Source organism: Podarcis melisellensis (assembly GCF_964234715.1).
Source record: "Podarcis melisellensis genome assembly, chromosome: 12".
Lineage (NCBI taxonomy): Eukaryota > Metazoa > Chordata > Lepidosauria > Squamata > Lacertidae > Podarcis > Podarcis melisellensis.
The window spans coordinates 59,339,257-59,357,523 of record NC_138544.1 but is presented as its reverse complement, the minus strand read 5'-3'; the positions used below and the strand labels follow the sequence as shown (position 1 = coordinate 59,357,523).

General features: G+C 44.8%; 3 protein-coding genes across 3 annotated transcripts in view; 1 reads left to right on the top strand and 2 right to left on the bottom strand.

Moving 5' to 3' along the window:
- Positions 1 to 327: 327 nt before the first annotated feature.
- LOC309353302 (GTPase IMAP family member 2-like) lies at positions 328 to 5,726 on the top strand. Its single transcript, XM_081882693.1, has 4 exons — positions 328 to 473; positions 1,962 to 2,050; positions 2,924 to 2,948; positions 4,528 to 5,726. The coding sequence occupies exons 2-4, from the start codon at positions 2,018 to 2,020 to the stop codon at positions 5,355 to 5,357; spliced, it is 888 nt and encodes a 295-aa protein (XP_081738819.1). The 5' UTR covers positions 328 to 473; positions 1,962 to 2,017; the 3' UTR covers positions 5,358 to 5,726.
- Positions 5,727 to 9,200: 3,474 nt separating this feature from the next.
- The window catches only part of LOC309353323 (GTPase IMAP family member 9-like), a 31,519-nt gene continuing 22,452 nt past the window's right edge, over positions 9,201 to 18,267 (bottom strand). The window contains exon 3 of the mRNA XM_081882728.1: positions 9,201 to 9,317. Coding sequence (XP_081738854.1) covers positions 9,296 to 9,317 — 22 coding nt within the window. The 3' untranslated portion in view covers positions 9,201 to 9,295. The remainder of the gene's footprint in view (positions 9,318 to 18,267) is intronic.
- On the bottom strand, positions 9,296 to 14,033 carry LOC309353325 (GTPase IMAP family member 9-like; the record flags this gene model as incomplete). Its single annotated transcript, XM_081882731.1, has 3 exons — positions 13,899 to 14,033; positions 11,625 to 11,689; positions 9,296 to 9,942 (listed from the first exon to the last, which is right to left on the bottom strand). The coding sequence occupies exons 2-3, from the start codon at positions 11,662 to 11,664 to the stop codon at positions 9,296 to 9,298; spliced, it is 687 nt and encodes a 228-aa protein (XP_081738857.1). The 5' UTR covers positions 11,665 to 11,689; positions 13,899 to 14,033.

Here is an 18,267-nt window from a genome sequence, read left to right as displayed (position 1 = left end):
ATGGTCTCTGAGCTTGTGCAGAGTGCCTTGCCTCTCTGATGGGCAGCTGCTGCCTGCACCCCTTTAAAACTTCAGGACAGGAATAAGGGACACAAAGACAGTGAGAGTCAAGGTCGTGGAGGGAAACACCGGGACCAAAATAGCTGCAAAGACACACAAACAAAAATGTTGAAATGTCTGTAACTTCCTTTGCAGCAGAACTTAGCAGCATTAACCCTCATGATTGCTTTTGTGCGGGCAAAAACTCTTTCTTAAAGCCAACGGCTTTTTCTGGCAGGCTGTGGGTGGAGTTTTGGCCATTTCTCACTGGAGGAGAACGTAGTTTATTGCAGCCTGTCTTTCCTTTCCAGCTTGGAGCCAACAGCAGCCGCCTCCTCTGCTCCTTCTGTCTGCACTTCTGGAAAAGAATGTCGTCCAAGAACGTCCAGAAGTAGGAAAGATCTGGAGGAGCCACACCTGTGATCTTCAAAGAGGTAGGTGGGAAGGGGTGAAGAGAACAGGGTCAAAACCAGAGACGTTTTTCAAGGAGGCTCTCTCCTAAGAAAGACCCAGGGTCTGTTGCAGCAAAAACAGGAAGGAATCTTCCAACACCTTCAAGACTCTCGGGTTTCTTCTTCTGCAACAACATCTGTGCAATTATAAAAATATTAAGAGCTTTTTCAAAAAAAGGTTTTATTTATCCTTTTGAAATTTATACATTTCATTAATTTCACAATCATTTTAGCATTTCAAAGTTTGGCTTCTTTCCCCCTCTTTCTGCGGTTCCTTAAATTTATTTTTTAATATCTTCTGCACATCCAAATTCATTTAATTTGCTCATTTAATTATCTACTTTAAATATAAATACTTATGGAACTGCAGTGTCTTACAATAATCTTGCCAATGGTCTTATCTGTTTGCAATTTATCTGTAAATATTCAATAAACCATTTCCGTTCTTTTATAAAAAAAAGTTTGTTATCTTGGTTTCGTATTCTTCCGGTAAGTTTCGCCATTTCTGCATATTCCATAAGTTTTTGTTTCCATTATTCTTTTTCTGGGACTTCTGCTTCTTTCCATTTTGGGGCAAGAAATATTCTTGCTGCTGTAGTAGCATACATGTATAAATTTCTGTACAATTTAAGTAGTTCTGTCCCGATAATTCCCAAAAGAAAAGCTTCTGGGTTTCCCCCCCCCAAAGGTTATTTTAAGCATCCTTTTCAATTCATTATATATCATTTCCCAGTAAGTTTACTACAGAAAATATTAAGAGTTTTAAGGCTGGCGGCAGTAAATGTCGTAAATAACACTCACAACCCAGATACGGGTTATCCCCAAAAGACTTAAATTTATACGGAATTTTCAAGGCTGACGGGGAAAATCCGACACCAGAGTGACCAAGTCTTCCAGAGAGAATTTGTTCAATATATAGACAGTAAATTTGTTCAATATATAGACAGTAACAGCAAACATATAAAGAGACTGGCAGGACTGAGAAAAACCATGCAGCGTTTATTGAAAAGAACTTTCTACTTGTGTATTAAGCTTAGAATAAGTTAGATTAAATGTAGAATCGAGAAGGTACAAATGTGTGGAATTAGGATGGGTTTTATGAAAACCAGACGACGGAACAATCAGCTCAATGGAGCTAAAAACATATAAATGGAGATATGATGTTATAAAAATGTTAAAAATGGAAAATCAATAAAAATATTCTATAAATACATAAGACTTAAATGTATATGACCTTGAACGCTGCAATCCAACCACACTTACCTGGGAAGAAGCCCCACTGGATTCAGTAGGACTTGCTCCTGAGCAGACTTGGTGAAGGTTGCACTTTGAATTGCTTCGGTGATTCTGTTGAGTTTAGCAAGCCTTCACTGGGTTGATGTATCATCATAGAGGTTGCACCCACACCCTGCCTTCGGCTCACGGGGCAGGCTGGCTTTCAAACAAATGACTAACTTGCATTGTTTGCAGGAACAAATCCTGGAAGACTGTCACCTTGAAGCAAGAAAATTGCCACGGGAGAAAACATGTCACGTGAACCATTGCTGAAAACCTCAGAGGTAAGCCCCAAGAAAGGGTGGGCAATTTGCTCTTGGATCATTTAACAGAAAGGAGAGTAGAAAGGTAATTCATAGAATCATAGAACTGTAGAGTTGGAAGGGAACCCAGGGGTCATCTAGTCCAACCCCCTGAAATTCAGGAAACACAGTTAAAAGAATCACTGACAGGTGGCCCCCAGCCTCTGCTTTAAAATCTCCAGGAAGGAGAGTCCACAACTGCTGAACTGCTCTTCCTGTCAGAAAGGTTTTCCTGATGTTTAGTCAGAATCTCCTTTCTCATAACTTGAAGCCATGGGTTCGAGTCCTACCCTCCAGAGCAGGAGAAAACTAGTGATTGGTGGTGGCAGCTGGCTGGAGACTGGCATTGGCGCTTGGGGGTGTGATTGGTGTCTGCGTCAAGGCCTGCTTACGATCGGCTGCGGCAATTGGGCGATTGATTAGCGGCAGTGGCAATGCTTGCGTGCAATTGTGTGTGGTTTTGTGTAGTGTGCAGGAGGGCTTATGGCAGGGAGCGTGCAGACAATTGGTGGCTGTGGCAATCCCCCCCCCATTTTTTGTCACAGTCCCCCCAAAAAGGGGTCATCTTATACAAGGGGGCGTGTTATACACGGAAAAATACGGCATCTCTGTTTCTCAGGGTCTGTGCACTTTGCAAAAAGTGCGGCCTCAGAGCTCTGAGAAGATTCAGGGGGGTTGTTCTTAAAGAAGAGCAGTGGGTGATTTAATAATAAATAAATAAATAAATAAATAAATAAATAAATAAATAAATAAATAAATGATTTAAAGCATTTCTCAACTAGCACCAAATTAGTGTTCAAGTTTGCAAACCGAAGGCTGCTTTGGACTAACCTTAAACTATCACAAATATTTCAGGCAGATGAAGATTCCGTCGGAGAAGGTAAGATAGAAGGCAAAACATCACATTTTGGGGGAGAAATCTACATTAGGTACTGTCTCACAAACATTATTCATCCCTTCCTCCATTTTTAATGGTTCCAGTTGAAACCACACCAGTATCCTCAGCTCTCCCCTTCCTGAAGGTTACAGGGAGCGGACGATTCCCTGGTTCCAACAGCTTTTCTGGCTACCCATCATTTTCCAGGCAAAATTCAAGGACCTTTAAAGCCCTTTACAGCTTAGGTCCAAGCTATCTGAAAGACTGTATTCCCTCATATGAACCGGCTTGGATTTTGAACGATACCAACTGTACGAATGTCATGATCTACAGGAATAAACCATCTGAAAAATTCAGATTGTCACCCCTGTTTGCAGCCCTGGCAAATTCGTATGGGAGAGGACAGTCCTTCAGATAACCTGTGTCTAAGCTGTACTTGGCACAATCAGCACAGTTTTCCTTCCACTGCAGTCCAGCTTCCAACAAAAACTACCTGATTTGTCTTGCTATCCACCATGGCCAAATTTAACATGCTAAATTTCCCCATATGAACTGGCCCAGTTCCTGCAATCATCCTTTGAGATCCTTCTTTGTGCGTCTCCTCTTCAAGAGGTCCGGAGGGTGGCAACACGAGAACAGGGCCTTTTCTACAGTGGCTCCCCATTTGTTGAATGCTCTCCCTGGGAGGCCTGCCTTGTGCCTTCATTGCAGATCATTTAGGTACCAAGAGAAAAAATTTCTCTTCAGCCAGGCCTTGGGCTGATGAACTTTCTATGGCCTTTTAAATGTGTTTGTGGGAACGGGGTTATTGGTTTGTTTTTGTCCTTGTTTTATTGTGTTTTTAGTTTTCTCGTTTCGTATTTTTATGATGTGAAAAGCCCTGTACTTTTTGGATGACCATAAATAATAATAACCAGGGCATTTTTTTCAGCTGGAGCTCAGCTGCGGTAACTCTCAGGTGTGTTAGTGTTACCGAACAAAGGAGAAGTTTTTGGTGAGCTCCAGCAAACTCTTTTTTTCTACAAAAGTAGCACGGATCATAATGGATGTTGTGATTAATTACACAATACCACACCATTCATTTCAACACAAAGGCCACTAATTTGAAGGGAATGGAAATACAGTGGAACCTCGGTTGTCGAACACCTCCGTAGTCAAAGATTTCGGGTTTTGAATGCCGAAAACCCGGAAGTAACTGCTCCAGTTTTTGAATGATTTTTGGAAGCTGAACATGCTACGCGGCTTCCTTTTTGAGTTTCCCTATTGTACTGAGGCTTCCGTATTGAGTTTTCGGTTTTCAAACGTTTTGGAAACGTTCTTCTGGAAGGGATTACGTTTGAAAACCAAGGTACCACTGTATCATCAGACAAGCAGCAGAAGCAAATCCCCATCCTATTCTCCTGTCTGATTTCCATCCCAAACAACAACAGGTGAGCTGCCGCCATTTTCACCCCTCTGCTTCGCTGGACGGCAGTGAGGTGTTGCCTTGAATATCAGAAAAGGGTTGACGTTCACCTGGAGAGAACTCGAACCCTATGGTTGCTGATCTCCTGTTCTCTAACATCTCCTCCATTGCTCACAGGAGAAGACAGAGAACTGAGGATAATCCTCGTCGGTAAAACAGGCTGCGGGAAAAGTGCCACGGGAAACACCATCCTTGGCCGGAAAGAATTCGTGTCGGCGCTTAGGCCAGGAACAACAACTGTGACCTGCCAAAGAGGCCAGGGGACCTGGAATGGCAGGACTGTCTTGGTGGTGGACACAGCAGATATTTTGAGCTCAGGTGCCTTCAGTGATGAAGAATTAGCAGCCCAGATCATCCGTTGCATTGAGCTGTCCAGGCCTGGTCCCCACGCTCTGGTTTTCGTGACTCAGGTGGGCCGTTTCACAGCAGAAGACGAGGCGGCAGTGAAGCAAGTCCAGGATGTCTTTGGCTTGGAGGCCATGAAGCACATGGTGGTCTTGTTCACTCGCAAAGAAGATTTAGGTGGAGGCTCCTTGCGGGATTATGTGGGGTGGTCCGAGAACAAGGCCGTCAAGGAGCTGATGGAGAAATGTGGCCGCCGCTTCTGCGCTTTCAATAACAGGGCAGAAGGGGAAGAGAGGGAGGAGCAGGTCTCCGAGCTGATGGACATGATCCACGACATGGTTCAGGAGAACGGAGGAGGCTATTACATCAACGAGCTGTACTTGGAGCCCGACATAACCAATGCAGATCTCAGGAGTTACATGACAGGAAACAGATGGGCCAGGCAAAGAACAGAGCAAGTTTCTGGCAGGAGGCAGAATGTACCGCGTCTCGTGGCAGATTGGTTGTTGGTCGCTACGGGGATTGCAATTGGGTGTGCTTTGCTGGGGTACATTATTTGGTGTGTGTTTTCTTACTTTCAAGTTGGGCAATCTGCCTCCTAAAAGAGCTCATATTGGTCTTTCATACCCTCTCCAGCTGTTTTTGGCCTACAGCTCCCATCATCCCTAGCTAGCAGGACCGGTGGTCAGGGATGGTGGGAATTGTAGTCCAAAAAACAGCTGGAGACCCGCATTTGGGAACCCTGGGACAGAGTGTCAGACCAGGAAATCCCTGACTGCTCAGGGTTCAGATCCCCACCACTCAGCCATGGATCTCACTGGGTGACCTCGGGCCAATCCCTCACTCTCAGCTTAGCCTACCTCACAGGGTTGTTGTGAGGATAAAATGGGGAGGGAGAGAATTATGAACTCCTTGGAGGAAAAGGTGGGATATAAATGTAATTAATAAAGAAATAAACTCTTGTGTGGCAAGATGAGCAACCTAACTTAACTTGGAAGGTTAGAGTTCAATGAGCGGCAGTAGTGGTTTGAATGTCAGGCTCAGAGCTGGGAGAGCTGGGTTCGAATCCCTGCCACTCAGCCATGAATCTCACTGGGTGCTCTGAGTGCCCACTCTGGCACAGTGCCATAGGTTCACCATCACTGCTCTAGAGCAATTGCCTTGAATGGCTTGAAATAAGAACCAAGAGTGCCCACTATTTAAAAACGTGACCAGGAAATGGGGGTGGGGGGTTGTGCAGAGAGGGGGCTGCTATCCCTGAAAGGCTCTGGCTGCCTTTCTTGAAAATGCTCTGGCCATTTTCAAGGCGGCTGGCTTTGCACCAAAAGCAATGTGTAATCACATCTGGCTTTCTTCCTGCCCCACCCAAAAGCAACTTCCTGTGTTCGTCTCAACCTACATGGCTTAAAAGCCGTGCTCAGTTTTCCTCCCTCTTGCAGTGATACGGATTCACATGACTCTGCAACAAAGCTATTTACCAAACCAAAGAAGCCTAGAAGAGTGTAGAATGTGGCCTTGGGGGAAGGAAGACCCCTCTGTGCTTGTGTGTGAGTCCGACACTGTGGAAAAAGGGGGGTCATATTTCCTAGAAGTGATGAACAGGAACAAGGAGCCACTATGTAAGATGAGCCCAATATTTGGATCTGGCCAGGGACCCGCCTAGTCCTGTCACAGCCACACGCTCCTCACCTGTGATTCCCAAACAGTGGCATTCAGAGGCGATTGGAGACTCTGCTGCTCTTAGGATATGTGGTTCCAGTGGCGTAGGAAGGGGGGGTGCAGACGGCCCCGGGTGTCATCACTGAGGGGGGTGATGGCACACCGCGGGGGGCGGCACTTACTGCGGGGCCTGGCTGGAAGCGCCCCTGAGTCACGCGTCTCTCCTGGGAGTGGCGTGAGCACCTGCAGGCTTCACGCTGCCCGAAACGGCAGCGTGGGGCTTGCGTCCGCCAGGCAGACTCCGCAGAGGCTCCAGGCAGTGTGCTCTGCTCCGGGCGCCCAAGCAGCTAGCTACGCCACTGTGTGGTTCCAGCCACAAATACAACCTGAGCATAGGGTGGAGAGGCTTGCAGTATGAACACCCAATAAATCTTGCTTCCAGTTCTTGCTATGCAGAACTGGCAAAACTGACATGTAAGCTACGGGACAAGGATAACTGTGACTTTAAAGATGAATGGGAACCCTTTACAAAGTATTTGAAGACGCAACAAAAGTGAACTGGACTCCTTGGCTGGCTTTGAACAAACATTCACAAACTTTATATTGATAACCATCAGCTAAATAGTTTGAGGATCTATACAACTGTGTAACATGCAGAAAACAGCATTCTTAGAGAAATCAAACACTGGAACTGAGGGAAGCCGGGTGGGGTGGGGTGGGGGTTGTGTGGGAGGGTAGGGGGAAGGAGGAAAAATGGGGGGGGGATAAGGATGATATGTTTCTGGATAATATGTTTTGTTTTAATTTTGAATAATTTTTTTAGAAATAAATAAATCTTGCTCCCCCAGTTTGGGTCCAGCACAGAGCAAGGCGAGGGCTTACTAGGATAGCTCAGTTGGTAGAGATCTCAGGGACGTGGGTTCAAGCCCCTCTTCCCCCCCCCCAAGGGGGGGAAGAGTCCTTCATTGCAGGGGGTTGGACTAGATGACCCTTGGGGTCCCTTCTAACTCTGCCATTCCGTGATTCTTTGTTTTTCTGGGCAAGTCTCTGCAGGCAGGCATCCCGTGGTCAATGGGCTTTGGTCAAGTCAGGCGGAGACAGACCCAGATTGCCACGGGTTTGGGGGCGAGGGGACCAGAGTGGGCAGGGGCTGTCAGGAAGATAGAAACAGGTCGATTGCAGTGGTTCTCAAACTGTTTACTCTGGGCTAGACTTTCAGAAGAAAAATTTGTTCACATTGTTGCAGGCACACATTCTGTACAGTGGTACCTTGGGTTACATACGCTTCAGGTTACAGACGCTTCAGGTTACAGACTCCATTGGCTAAAGTGGTGCTTCAGGTTAAGAACAGTTTCATGTTAAGAATGAACCTCTGGAACGAATTAAGTACTTAACCTGAGGTACCACTGTAGATCCTGGGTCTTGCCAATAAAACTCAAACACGTTGCAGGATTCCCCCCAAAATAGACCAGAGACAATGAATATTTCATCCAGCAGAGCTTTACTGCTACTGAAGGCAGATGAGCTTCATGTTCACAAATCCAACACATTGAGGATTGGCACAGTCAGTAAGAATTCCACTTGCAGACTTCAACTTACAATAACCTATAACAAGTCTAAACCTTCACACTAAGCGTACTATGTACAGAACACACACTAGAAGGAAAAGAGATAGAAAGAGAAACCCAGGCTCCTTCCGGCCTCAACTTTTATAGAAAGAAAAGAAAACAGAACCAGTTTAAGGCAGCTGGACTCAGCTTCTCTGAAGGAATAACCCAAACATCATGAACCTTCTGCTTGTTTCTTTCACACAGAGAAGCTTCCAGAACCTTCTTGAATTAAATAGAATACGAAAGATCTTTCTGCACTAAGAAAATGCAAACTGACAGTTATTAATATTGCAGTTGTTGTATGTTGTTGTTGCTGTTGTTGTTGTTGTTGTTTAGTCGTTTAGTCGTGTCCGACTCTTCGTGACCCCCTGCTCCAGAGCACGCCAGGCACTCCTGTCTGCCTCCCAGTTTGGTCAAACTCATGCTGGTAGCTTCGAGAACACTGTCCCACCATCTCGTCCTCCGTCCTCCCCTTCTCCTTGTGCCCTCCATCTTTCCCAACATCAGGGTCTTTTCCAGGCAGTCTTCTCATCTCATGAGGTGGCCAAAGTATTGGAGCCTCAGCTTCAGGATCTGTCCTTCCAGTGAGCACTCAGGGCTGATTTCCTTCAGAATGGAGAGGTTTGATCTTCTTGCAGTCCATGGGACTCTCAAGAGTCTCCTCCAGCACCAGAATTCAAAAGCATCCATTCTTCAGCGATCAGCCTTCTTTATGGTTCAGCTCTCACTTCCATACATCACGACTGGGAAAACCATGGCTTTAACTATACGGACCTTTGTTGGCAAGGTGATGTCTCTGCTTTTTAAGATGCTGTCTAGGTTTGCCATCGCCTTTCTCCCAAGGAGCAGGCGTCTTTTAATTTTGTGACTGCTGTCACCATCTGCAGTGATCATGGAGCCCAAGAAAGTAAAATCTCTCACTGCCTCCATTTCTTCTCCTTCTATTTGCCAGGAGGTGATTGGACCAGTTGTTGTATAAGGGATTATTATTATGACCGGAATGTAATGGAAATTAATAAGATTTTGGAATGCAGAAATAAAGAAAATAATCAAGCCATCAATTCTAGCATGCGGGGGGCCACTATCTAAACTGTATGACCCAGTATTTGAACGATTGGTATTAATAATTGTATTATAAATTGGTATTGTTATAACGAGGCTATTATTGGATTGTAATTGAAATCTAAAAAAAATATTATTAAGAAAAGAAAAGAAAGCGGTGGTGGGCAAACATATCTCCATCCTTGATTCCCGACTCCTCACTACCGATATTACAAAATGTTACAGCAAGAGCTGTCCTTTCTGAATTGTCCTTCAGTGTACATTGGTGTTCTGCCATTAAGTGCCACCAAGCCATCAATCATCTCAATGAGCTCCTTCACCTGACTCTCCTTTTCTTTTTTATCAGCCACATTGTTAAAAGCAATCAATCGTCCTTCGGACATCTCAATCAGATCCTTCAGGTGCCCCTCAGCGCCTCGTATGAACTCATTTATAGTTAAATGATTCTTATCTAACTCATCTTTATAGGTGAATAAAAGAATCAGATAGTTCTTTCCTTCATTCTTGAAGAGCTTTTTCACGAGCTGAATTGTTTCCTGGTCCTCCTTTGTGATCTTTCCCGCTTTTATCACGACAAGGATGGCGTGAGCTCCAGGAGAGACCAGACCAACGCACTTCTTCAGCTCCTCTCGTGTGAAGCGTTTCTTATATGCTGTATCAAAGAACCCAGGTGTGTCAACAACAACAATTGTCCTGTCACCTACAGTGGCTTCTCTTCTTTCGCAGGCCTTGGTTGTTGAATCAAGATTGGATGTGCTTTTAAATTTCTCAGCCCCCAGGATGGTGTTTCCTGTTGCGCTCTTCCCAGATCCAGTTTTGCCAATGAGCAGAATTCTCAATTCTTTGTCTGGTCTGGCTAAATAAGAGATAAAAAATACCATGTCAGCAAAGTTCCTGAGACTAACACACACACACAAAAAAAAAAGTCTTACAAATGTTTCATAGGTGTGCTATTTTGTTTTACAAGAAAGGCGATTCTGACTAAATGTCAAGAAGAACTTTCTGATGCCAAGAGCTGCTTGACAGTGAAATGGGCACCCTTGGGAGGTGGAATTTCCTTTCGTGGAGGTTTTTAAGCAGAGGTTGGCTAGCCATGTGCCATCCATACGGTAGTTGTGATTCCTGCAGACTAGATTAATAAACAACTACCTGACTTTTAGGGACGCCGGTGGTGCTGTGGTCTAAACCACTGAGCCTCTTGAGCTTGCCAATCAGAAAGTCGGCAGTTCGACTTCTTATTAGCTCAAAATTGGAAATCAGAGGGTCTACCGACAATCGAGGAATGGAGAGCAAAACTATTAGAATATGTGGAGATGGATAAAATGACAGGGAAAATCAGATATTCAAAAGATCAGAGGTTCATTAAGGACTGGGAAAGTTTTCGGAAACTATCTGGAAAATTTAAGTGATGGACAGATAACATTAGTGGGTTTCAAAGGAGCTCTGTAAAAAGTAAAGGGTATTGTCTAAAGAGAAATGGAAGAATTAGAACGATTAATGGCATTACAAATTAAGAAATGCGAAACTTTTAAAAAGATTAGTACGGATGATTTGTGGAAAGGTTGAAGGAAGTCATACTTAAAAATCTGTGAAAATGAGAATTGAACTTTCATACTTTGTTTTTGTATTTTGTATTATGCAAATTAATAAAAATTATGCATGGAAAAAAAAAGAAAGTCGGCGGTTCGAATCCTGCCAACCTAGCAGTTTGAAAGCACGTCAAAGTGCAAGTAGAAAAATAGGTACCGCTCCAGTGGGAAGGTAAAGGACGTTTCCGTGCGCTGCTCTGGTTCGCCAGAAGCGGCTTAGTCATGCTGGCCACATGACCCGGAAGTTGTCTGCGTGTCTGCGGACAAATGCTGGCTCCCTCAGTCTATATAGTGAGATGTACATGCAACTCCAGAGTCGTCCACGACTGGACCTAATGGTCAGGAGTACCTTTACCTTTACCTGACTTTTAGAAGGCGGCTGGGGGGCCCCGGCCAAATGGGCAGGGTATAAGTAATATTATTATTATTATTATTATTATTATTATTATTATACCCTTGGGGTCCCTTCCAACTTTGCAGTGCTGTGATTCTATTGAAGCTACAGTGGAACCTCTGTTTTTGAACATCTCCGTTCGGAACTCCGTTTCGGAACTCGGACGCCGTAAACCCAGAAGGAAATGCTTCGGTTTTCAAACACTTTTCGGAAGTCGAACATTCCATTTTGAGTTTCCATATTGTGTTGAGGCTTCTGTATTGAGTTTTCAGTTTTCAAACATTTCAAGACTCAAGCGGTCTTCTGGAACGGATTACGTTCGAAAACCGAGGTTCCACCGTACAAGGGAAATTTCCTACCCCTATTTCTCTTGCCAGTTGAGGGTGCACAGAAAATGTGTTGTGGTGTTTCTGTCCAGTGGGCACCCTGACCACAGTTTCTACCCTCAGCATGATCCAAGGAGAAGACCTGTTTGTGGCCACCTTGAAGCCATAAGCAAACCATGCAGCATTTGTTTTGCTACCTCAGGATGGTCAGTATCAGGAAAAGACTCACCTTTGGCCATGCTGCCTGTTGCAGAAAGACAAGCTGCCATCAAGGTTCACAGCGGTCCAGAAATCCTGCATTAAAAACACCAAAAAGTCATTTGCAGAACTCCTGGGGGACTCTCAGTGTTGGAAACTCAGTTTCTCTCCAGGGACTTTCCTGCTACTGGAGTCCTTAGTCAAAAACAAAGTTTGGGGAATACGTAAATCGGTCCTCTCTGATACTTAAGACTGGTAGCTAAGGAAGCAACATTCAATGAGCTAAAGGTTGCTGGCCCTCTACCTTGGCTCCAGTGAAAACAAATGAACTCCTTGTGAGGGATCTAAGTCCAAAAGGGAATTGTAGAAACTGGAAGAACCAAAACTTAGAGGTCCTTCCATTCCCACTTGTTGTACAAGGCAAGAATGTTTGCAGATAAGCTCAGTTCTGGGTAAACATGGCTACAAATCAAACTCTAAACCGAATGACTTCCCCTGAGAACGCCCCTTCTACATTCTAGCCACACCAAAGAGGGAGCAAGCTTGTTTTCTATTTCTCCGGAGGGCAGGACCCAAACCAGTGGATTTGATTTACAAAAAAGGAGATTCTGACTAAGCCTTAGGAGGAACTTTCTGAAGGCAAGAACTGTTTGATGCTAAACAGACTCCCTCAGAAGGTGGTGCCATCTCCTTCCTTGTACGTTTTTAAACAGGCTGGGTGGCCATCTGTCATGGATTCTTTAGATGTGATTCCTGTGTTGTGGCGGTTGGACTAGATGGTCTTGTGGGAATGTTCAGGGTGGCAGGAGAGAATATATTGTTTATTAATATCCTTCTTAACTTGTGCTAGCCGGTTTCTTCACTTAGCAGAGTACAGTCCGCTTCTGATGCAGCTGGTTGCAAGCTCGTGTGAGTTTCTTAAAACAATAAGCAATTCAATCCGGCTTGCCCAGATTGAAAGGTGTTCTAATATTTTCCTGGTAAGACCCCTTGAATCCCTCCTAAAAGAATAAACACCACAGTCTTATTCATAAGTAACGAAAAGTAGTTTTACTTATGATCAGGCCGAGCACAGTGTGATCCCTGAAGGCAGGCTTAAGGCTTAAAGTTACAAACATGTACAAACAGGTTTACCCCATATGGGAGATGACCTGGGGAACTGCTATGGCAGCCAGCAGTCCAGTCCAGGTGAGGCAGGAAGCAGGCAGGACAAAAAGGGAAGGAAAAAGAAAGGTGGCAGGGTGACTTGGCCTTTTACCAGGTCTGGAAAGGTCACGCCCACCCACTAGTCACATGCAAGGAAAGATGCTCCAGGCCAGGAGGAACAGGAAGTTTTGACTGGCTGGACCAAACATTCCCTTGCATGTCCACTCTAGCAAAACAAGGAATGTTGAAATCAATGGAAAATATAAGGAGCCATATTACGGATTGGTTGCAATACCATCTGTCACATGAAATGTTTAAAGTAGATAGGAAGAATGGTTTTTCGGACCAAAGCTCACAATTCAAAAAAGAACTATGAAACAAAGAGAAACTTTTGTTTAAAATGTATAATCTGTTATTAGACTGGGAAACAAAAGACGAGTCCTTTCTGTTGGGGATAATTCAGACGGAAATTCCCAGGTGTCTGAAAAGGTTATTTATGTGTGCCACTACTGCGGCCCATGTTTTGTTAGCGCCAAAAGGGAAAACGAGCGAGGTCCCAACCAAAGGAGAATGGCAGCTTAAGTTGACTGAATATGCACAACTTGCAGACTTAACTTACAGAGTAAGAGAACAAGAAGAACATACGTTTAGTGAAGATAGGAAAATGTTTATTGAATATTTGGGAAATAATTGTATACAGCTGAAAATGCTGGCGGCATAAAGATAAATTCAGCAGTGTAAATAAGTCTGGATGGATGCAATAATGGAATACCGAATGGTTTAGGTTTTGTAAAATATGCAGGGATTTATGATATGTAAAATGAACCATGGAAAGAGAAGAAGGGAAGTCATTGCTATTTTAAGGATGTAAGATGAGTATTTTCAATTGTAAAACAGAAAATGTAATAAAAAATATATAAAAACAGAAAGGGGAGAATCCTTGGCATGGATTGTGCCCCCTTTCCCCTCCCTTTTAGAGCATCACCCAGGAGGGCAGACTTTGCCTCCAACCACCAACCGCCTCTACAAAACCAAGTGCAGAAGGTGCATTGTGGCATCTGCAAAATATCCCCCCCCAATCCCCCTCCCAATTTCCTCCTGCAGGAGGGATCCCCCCCCCCTGCTTAATTCCACCAGAACAGAGGGGTGTTTTCACTACCTTGACTTCTGCTGGGCAGTTTTCTCAGCCTGGAGGTGTTCCTGGTCTGGCTGTTTCTCTCTGCAGCTTCTGGCAGCCTCTGACTCTCCCCGTCCCTCTCAGAGCTCTGAGTCTGACGCAGGCTTTGAGTGCACAGTAACAACAGAAGTTTTGACATGTCTTCAGCAGTGGAAAGTGAAAGTGTTTTCTTCTCACTTGATTTATCCAGTTACCCATCTGTAAAAGGGGACCAAAAGAGCCCGGCTGATAGATCAGGCAAAAGAAAGACCTGGAAACCAGGTGCCCCGACAGGGAGCTCACAAGCAAGACGTAAGCACAATGGCCTCATCCACACTTGTGATTCTCAGCAGCTAGGGTATTCAGAATGCCAAGCAGAGCAGAGTAACATGGGAACTATGTATAAGGCAGCCTTATACAGAGTCAGACCATGTGCCATAGACGCATTAATGCCCTTGATTGGGACACTAGACTTCAGTGGAGGCAGCCTCAAACAGCCTTAGCCTTTTTTGCTGCTGCATCACGCTGAGGGCTCATGTGAAGCTTGCGGTCTGCTAAGGAAGGAACTGATTGACCGTCTCCTCACAACAGATGAAATCCAGTTGCTATCAGGATGCCATTCCTTTCCAGATGCCAGACCACACCTGGTCAGACCACACCTGGAATCCTGTATCCTGTTCTGGGCAATACAATTTAAGAAGGATGTTGACCAGCTGGAAGGTGTGCAGAGGAGGGTGACCAAGGTGATCAAGAGTCTGGAGACGAAGCCTTGGGAGTAACAGTTGATGAAGTTGGGGATGTTTAGCCTGGAAAAGAGGAGACTGAGAGGAGATAGGAGAGCCATCTTCAAATATCGGAAGGGCTGTCCCATGGGAGGAGGAACAAGCTTGTTTCCTCCTTCTCTGGAGAGTAGGAGTCAAACCAATGGCTTCAGGTTATGAGAAAGGAGGTTCTGGCTAAGCATCAGGAAGAACTTTCTGACAGTAAGAGCAGTTTGACCGTGGAACAGTCTCCCTCTGGAGGTGGTGCTCCTTCCCTGGAGGTTTTTAAGCAGAGGTCGGAGGGCCATCTATCAAATCAAATCAAAACTTTATTAGCAAAGCCAACAGGCCACAGCTATACAAGAGTTAAAAGTGAGAATAGGGATAAAAGGAAGAAAAGAACAAGCAAAAGGAGGTCCGTCAGATGAACAAGTCTGTCACTCAGATGGTGGCCCTCAATTTCGCAGCTCTCTCGATGTACCTCGCGACCTTCTCTGTTATCTGACTATCCGTATCAGATAATAGAAAATACAGTGTAATGTCTGGTGAACGGCCGGGGTTGGAGAGAATGAGTGGAGTAATAATCTCATTCCTTAGGTCTTTGTAAAGGGGGCAAGATAGAAGGACGTGGGACACTGTTTCCGTGTTACCATCTCCACATGGGCAAAGTCGTTTTTCAAATGGAGTCTTTTGGTAACGACCTTCGAGTACAGCAGAGGGAAGAACATCCCATCTAGCCAATGTAAAGGCACGTCTGTATTTTGGGATGGTTAGTTTAAACAAATATGAAGCTGGAGAGTCAAAATGAGAAGGGGGAAAGTAGGTATACCATGGGCACAGTTTCTTTAAGATAGTCAGGTTGTTTTGTCGTTCAATGTCTTTCAGGCGCTGGCCTTTTAGACTCTTTGCTTTAATGAGGCCCATTGATAGTAGGGACTGTGAATGCAGACCGCATGTAAGGAGTTTTTGATGCACAGTTTTGAACCACTTGCTTTTGTGAGGGTCTTGCATTACTAGAGGCAGTAGACCAGGTGGATTCAGATTAAGACGAAGCCAATAGTTGAATGTTCTCTGCCAGGTCCGAGTTTCCACAGATGGAAGGCAGGCCTCGAGTCGTAATGCTGCGTTTGGAACACAGGAGGGGACGCCGAATATCTGCCTTAGAAATTTAGACTGAACAGTTTCAAGACTGGAGCAGTGGTTCCCCGTCCAGATTTGTGCCCCGTACAGTAACTGCGCCAGCGGTTTTGCTTGAAAAACTTCAAGGGCTGCTGGGATGTATCTGCCCCCCTTCGTGTAAAAGAAGCGGGACAGCATCTTGATACTTTGAGCTGCTTTTTCTTTGGCACATTTTTGATGGACGTCCCAGGACCCGGTCGACTGGAAAACGATACCCAGATATTTGAAGGCTTTAACCTGTTCAATTGTCTGGTTATCCATCCTCCAGCTGTACTGTCTGTGTTTCCTTGCAAAAACCATAATTTTAGTTTTCTGATAGTTTATTGCAAGTTGCTCTCTCCTACAGTATGCTGAAAATTCACCTGTGAGCCTATTTAAGCCTATTCTTGTTCGAGATAGGAGTATCGCATCATCAGCGTACAAAAGCACTGATATTGATTTGTCAGCCAGTTTGGGGGCGTGGAAGTCCGGAGATGACAAACAGTTAACCATATCATTGATGTAGATGTTGAATAGAACTGGGGCCAGGATGCAACCTTGCTTGACCCCCTTACTGACAGGAACTGGTCCTATAAGATGGCCATTTAACGAAGTTCTTACATGCAGCACCGTGTCTTTATATAAACAGCTGATCAGAAATAATAGTCTTTTGTCAATGCTTGATGTGCTCAATTTATCCCAGAGTCTTACACGTGGAATTGAATCGAAAGCAGCCTTTAGATCGATAAAGGCTGCATATAACACCCCACGGGATTTTTTGGCATATTTGTCAATTAAATAGGCTAGGGTGAAGCAATGGTCTATGGTGGATCTGCCTTGCCTGAAACCCGCTTGCTCTTCCGCTAGAATAGCTTCAGTTTCCAGCCAGCTAGTTAGCTTGATATAAAGATGTTTGGCATATAGTTTGCTGGGTATAGGCAGAAGGCTGATTGGTCTATAACTCGCCGGGTCTGTCATGGGTCCTTTTTTATAGATTGGGATAATTATTGCCTCAGTCCAACCATCTGGGAGTAAACCCGTTGAGTCGATGGAGGGCCATCTATCATGGATGCTTGAGCTGAGATTCCTGCATTGCAGGCGGTTGGGCTAGATGACCTTTGGGGTGTCTCTTCCAACTCCACGATTCTATGACTCAGCTTTCTACTCTCCTTTCTGTTAAATGATCCAAGAGCAAATTGCCCACCCTTTCTTGGGACTTACCTCTGTGGTTACGCCTGCGCAGTATGGCCTGAGATGAGGACAATTTCCCCAGGCTAAGCTTGCCTGGTGCACGCTGGAAAATTCAAGATTTCCTGCCAAACCACACAGGAGAGCCACTAGCCCCACGTGGGGCACCATCTGTTAAAGAAAATTCTGGGTTGAGAGACTACTCAGCAGCCCAGCTCGTCGGGGTACCAGTCCCCCGTGGGTCCCTGCGGTCAGTAAAAGAAGGAAATTTCAGGCAAGCAATTTGGAGCAAAACAGCAATCAGTAGACTTAGATCCTTTATTGTTGCACAACAGGTTCAACAGCAGCAGCAAGTGAAGCCTGAACAAAGGGCGACATTGACTTTTAGGAGTTCCCACCATATCCCAGAATACAGTTCAGACACCATCATCAATACATCATTGCTACATCACTAAAACACCAGAAAGGGGAGGGTTATACCCAGTTAACATAAACAGACATGTTGGGGCAAGTCCCTAAGAACAAGATTAACATAGGCTAACACCTCTTAATTGCCCACCACCCAAAGTACAATTCCCTTGGTATCTAGATCCTGGGGCAAATTGGTGATGGGATTCACCTTTCCTTGGCTAACAATAAGCTCTGGGCATTTCCTGGGAAAGGAGGAGTGTATGTGTCTGAGGGATTATGGTGGGAGGTGGGAGGGAAAAGAGTCCTTTTTCCAAGGGCAAAATGGCATTGGAATGGAGGAAATTGGCAAAGGGGTTGATTTTATATTATTTATAAAGCTAGGTACCTTCCCTAAGCTGTCAAGTCAAAAGGATACATTCAGGCATAATATTTGTAGCATTTAATAACTTTAAAGATGTGCCCCCCCTGTAATTTCTGTAACAACATAAATTCGTGTAACACACTCCAGATATATGCATGTGAAATAAGGTTTGCGTGCAGCATAAAGCAAACATAACATGTGGGGTGAAACTGTGAGGTCTCTGCTGCGCTGTTGTGCAAAGAGGAGAGAAACTGCTATGTTGTTTTGCATTTAAGGTCGAGCAGAAGATAGATACGACTGATATGAAAAATTCCTGCCTATCAGGGTTTCCCACACTAGGCAGGGTGTTATTTCTAACAGTGCAAATTCTCAGAAATGGTCCACAGCACACAGCCTTCGCTGTTTACTCCTGTCAGAGCTGCCCGAGGTCCCAGCTCACAAAGGACCAACGCCAGTTCGTTGTTATATACAAAAGTCTTTATTGAAGTTCAGT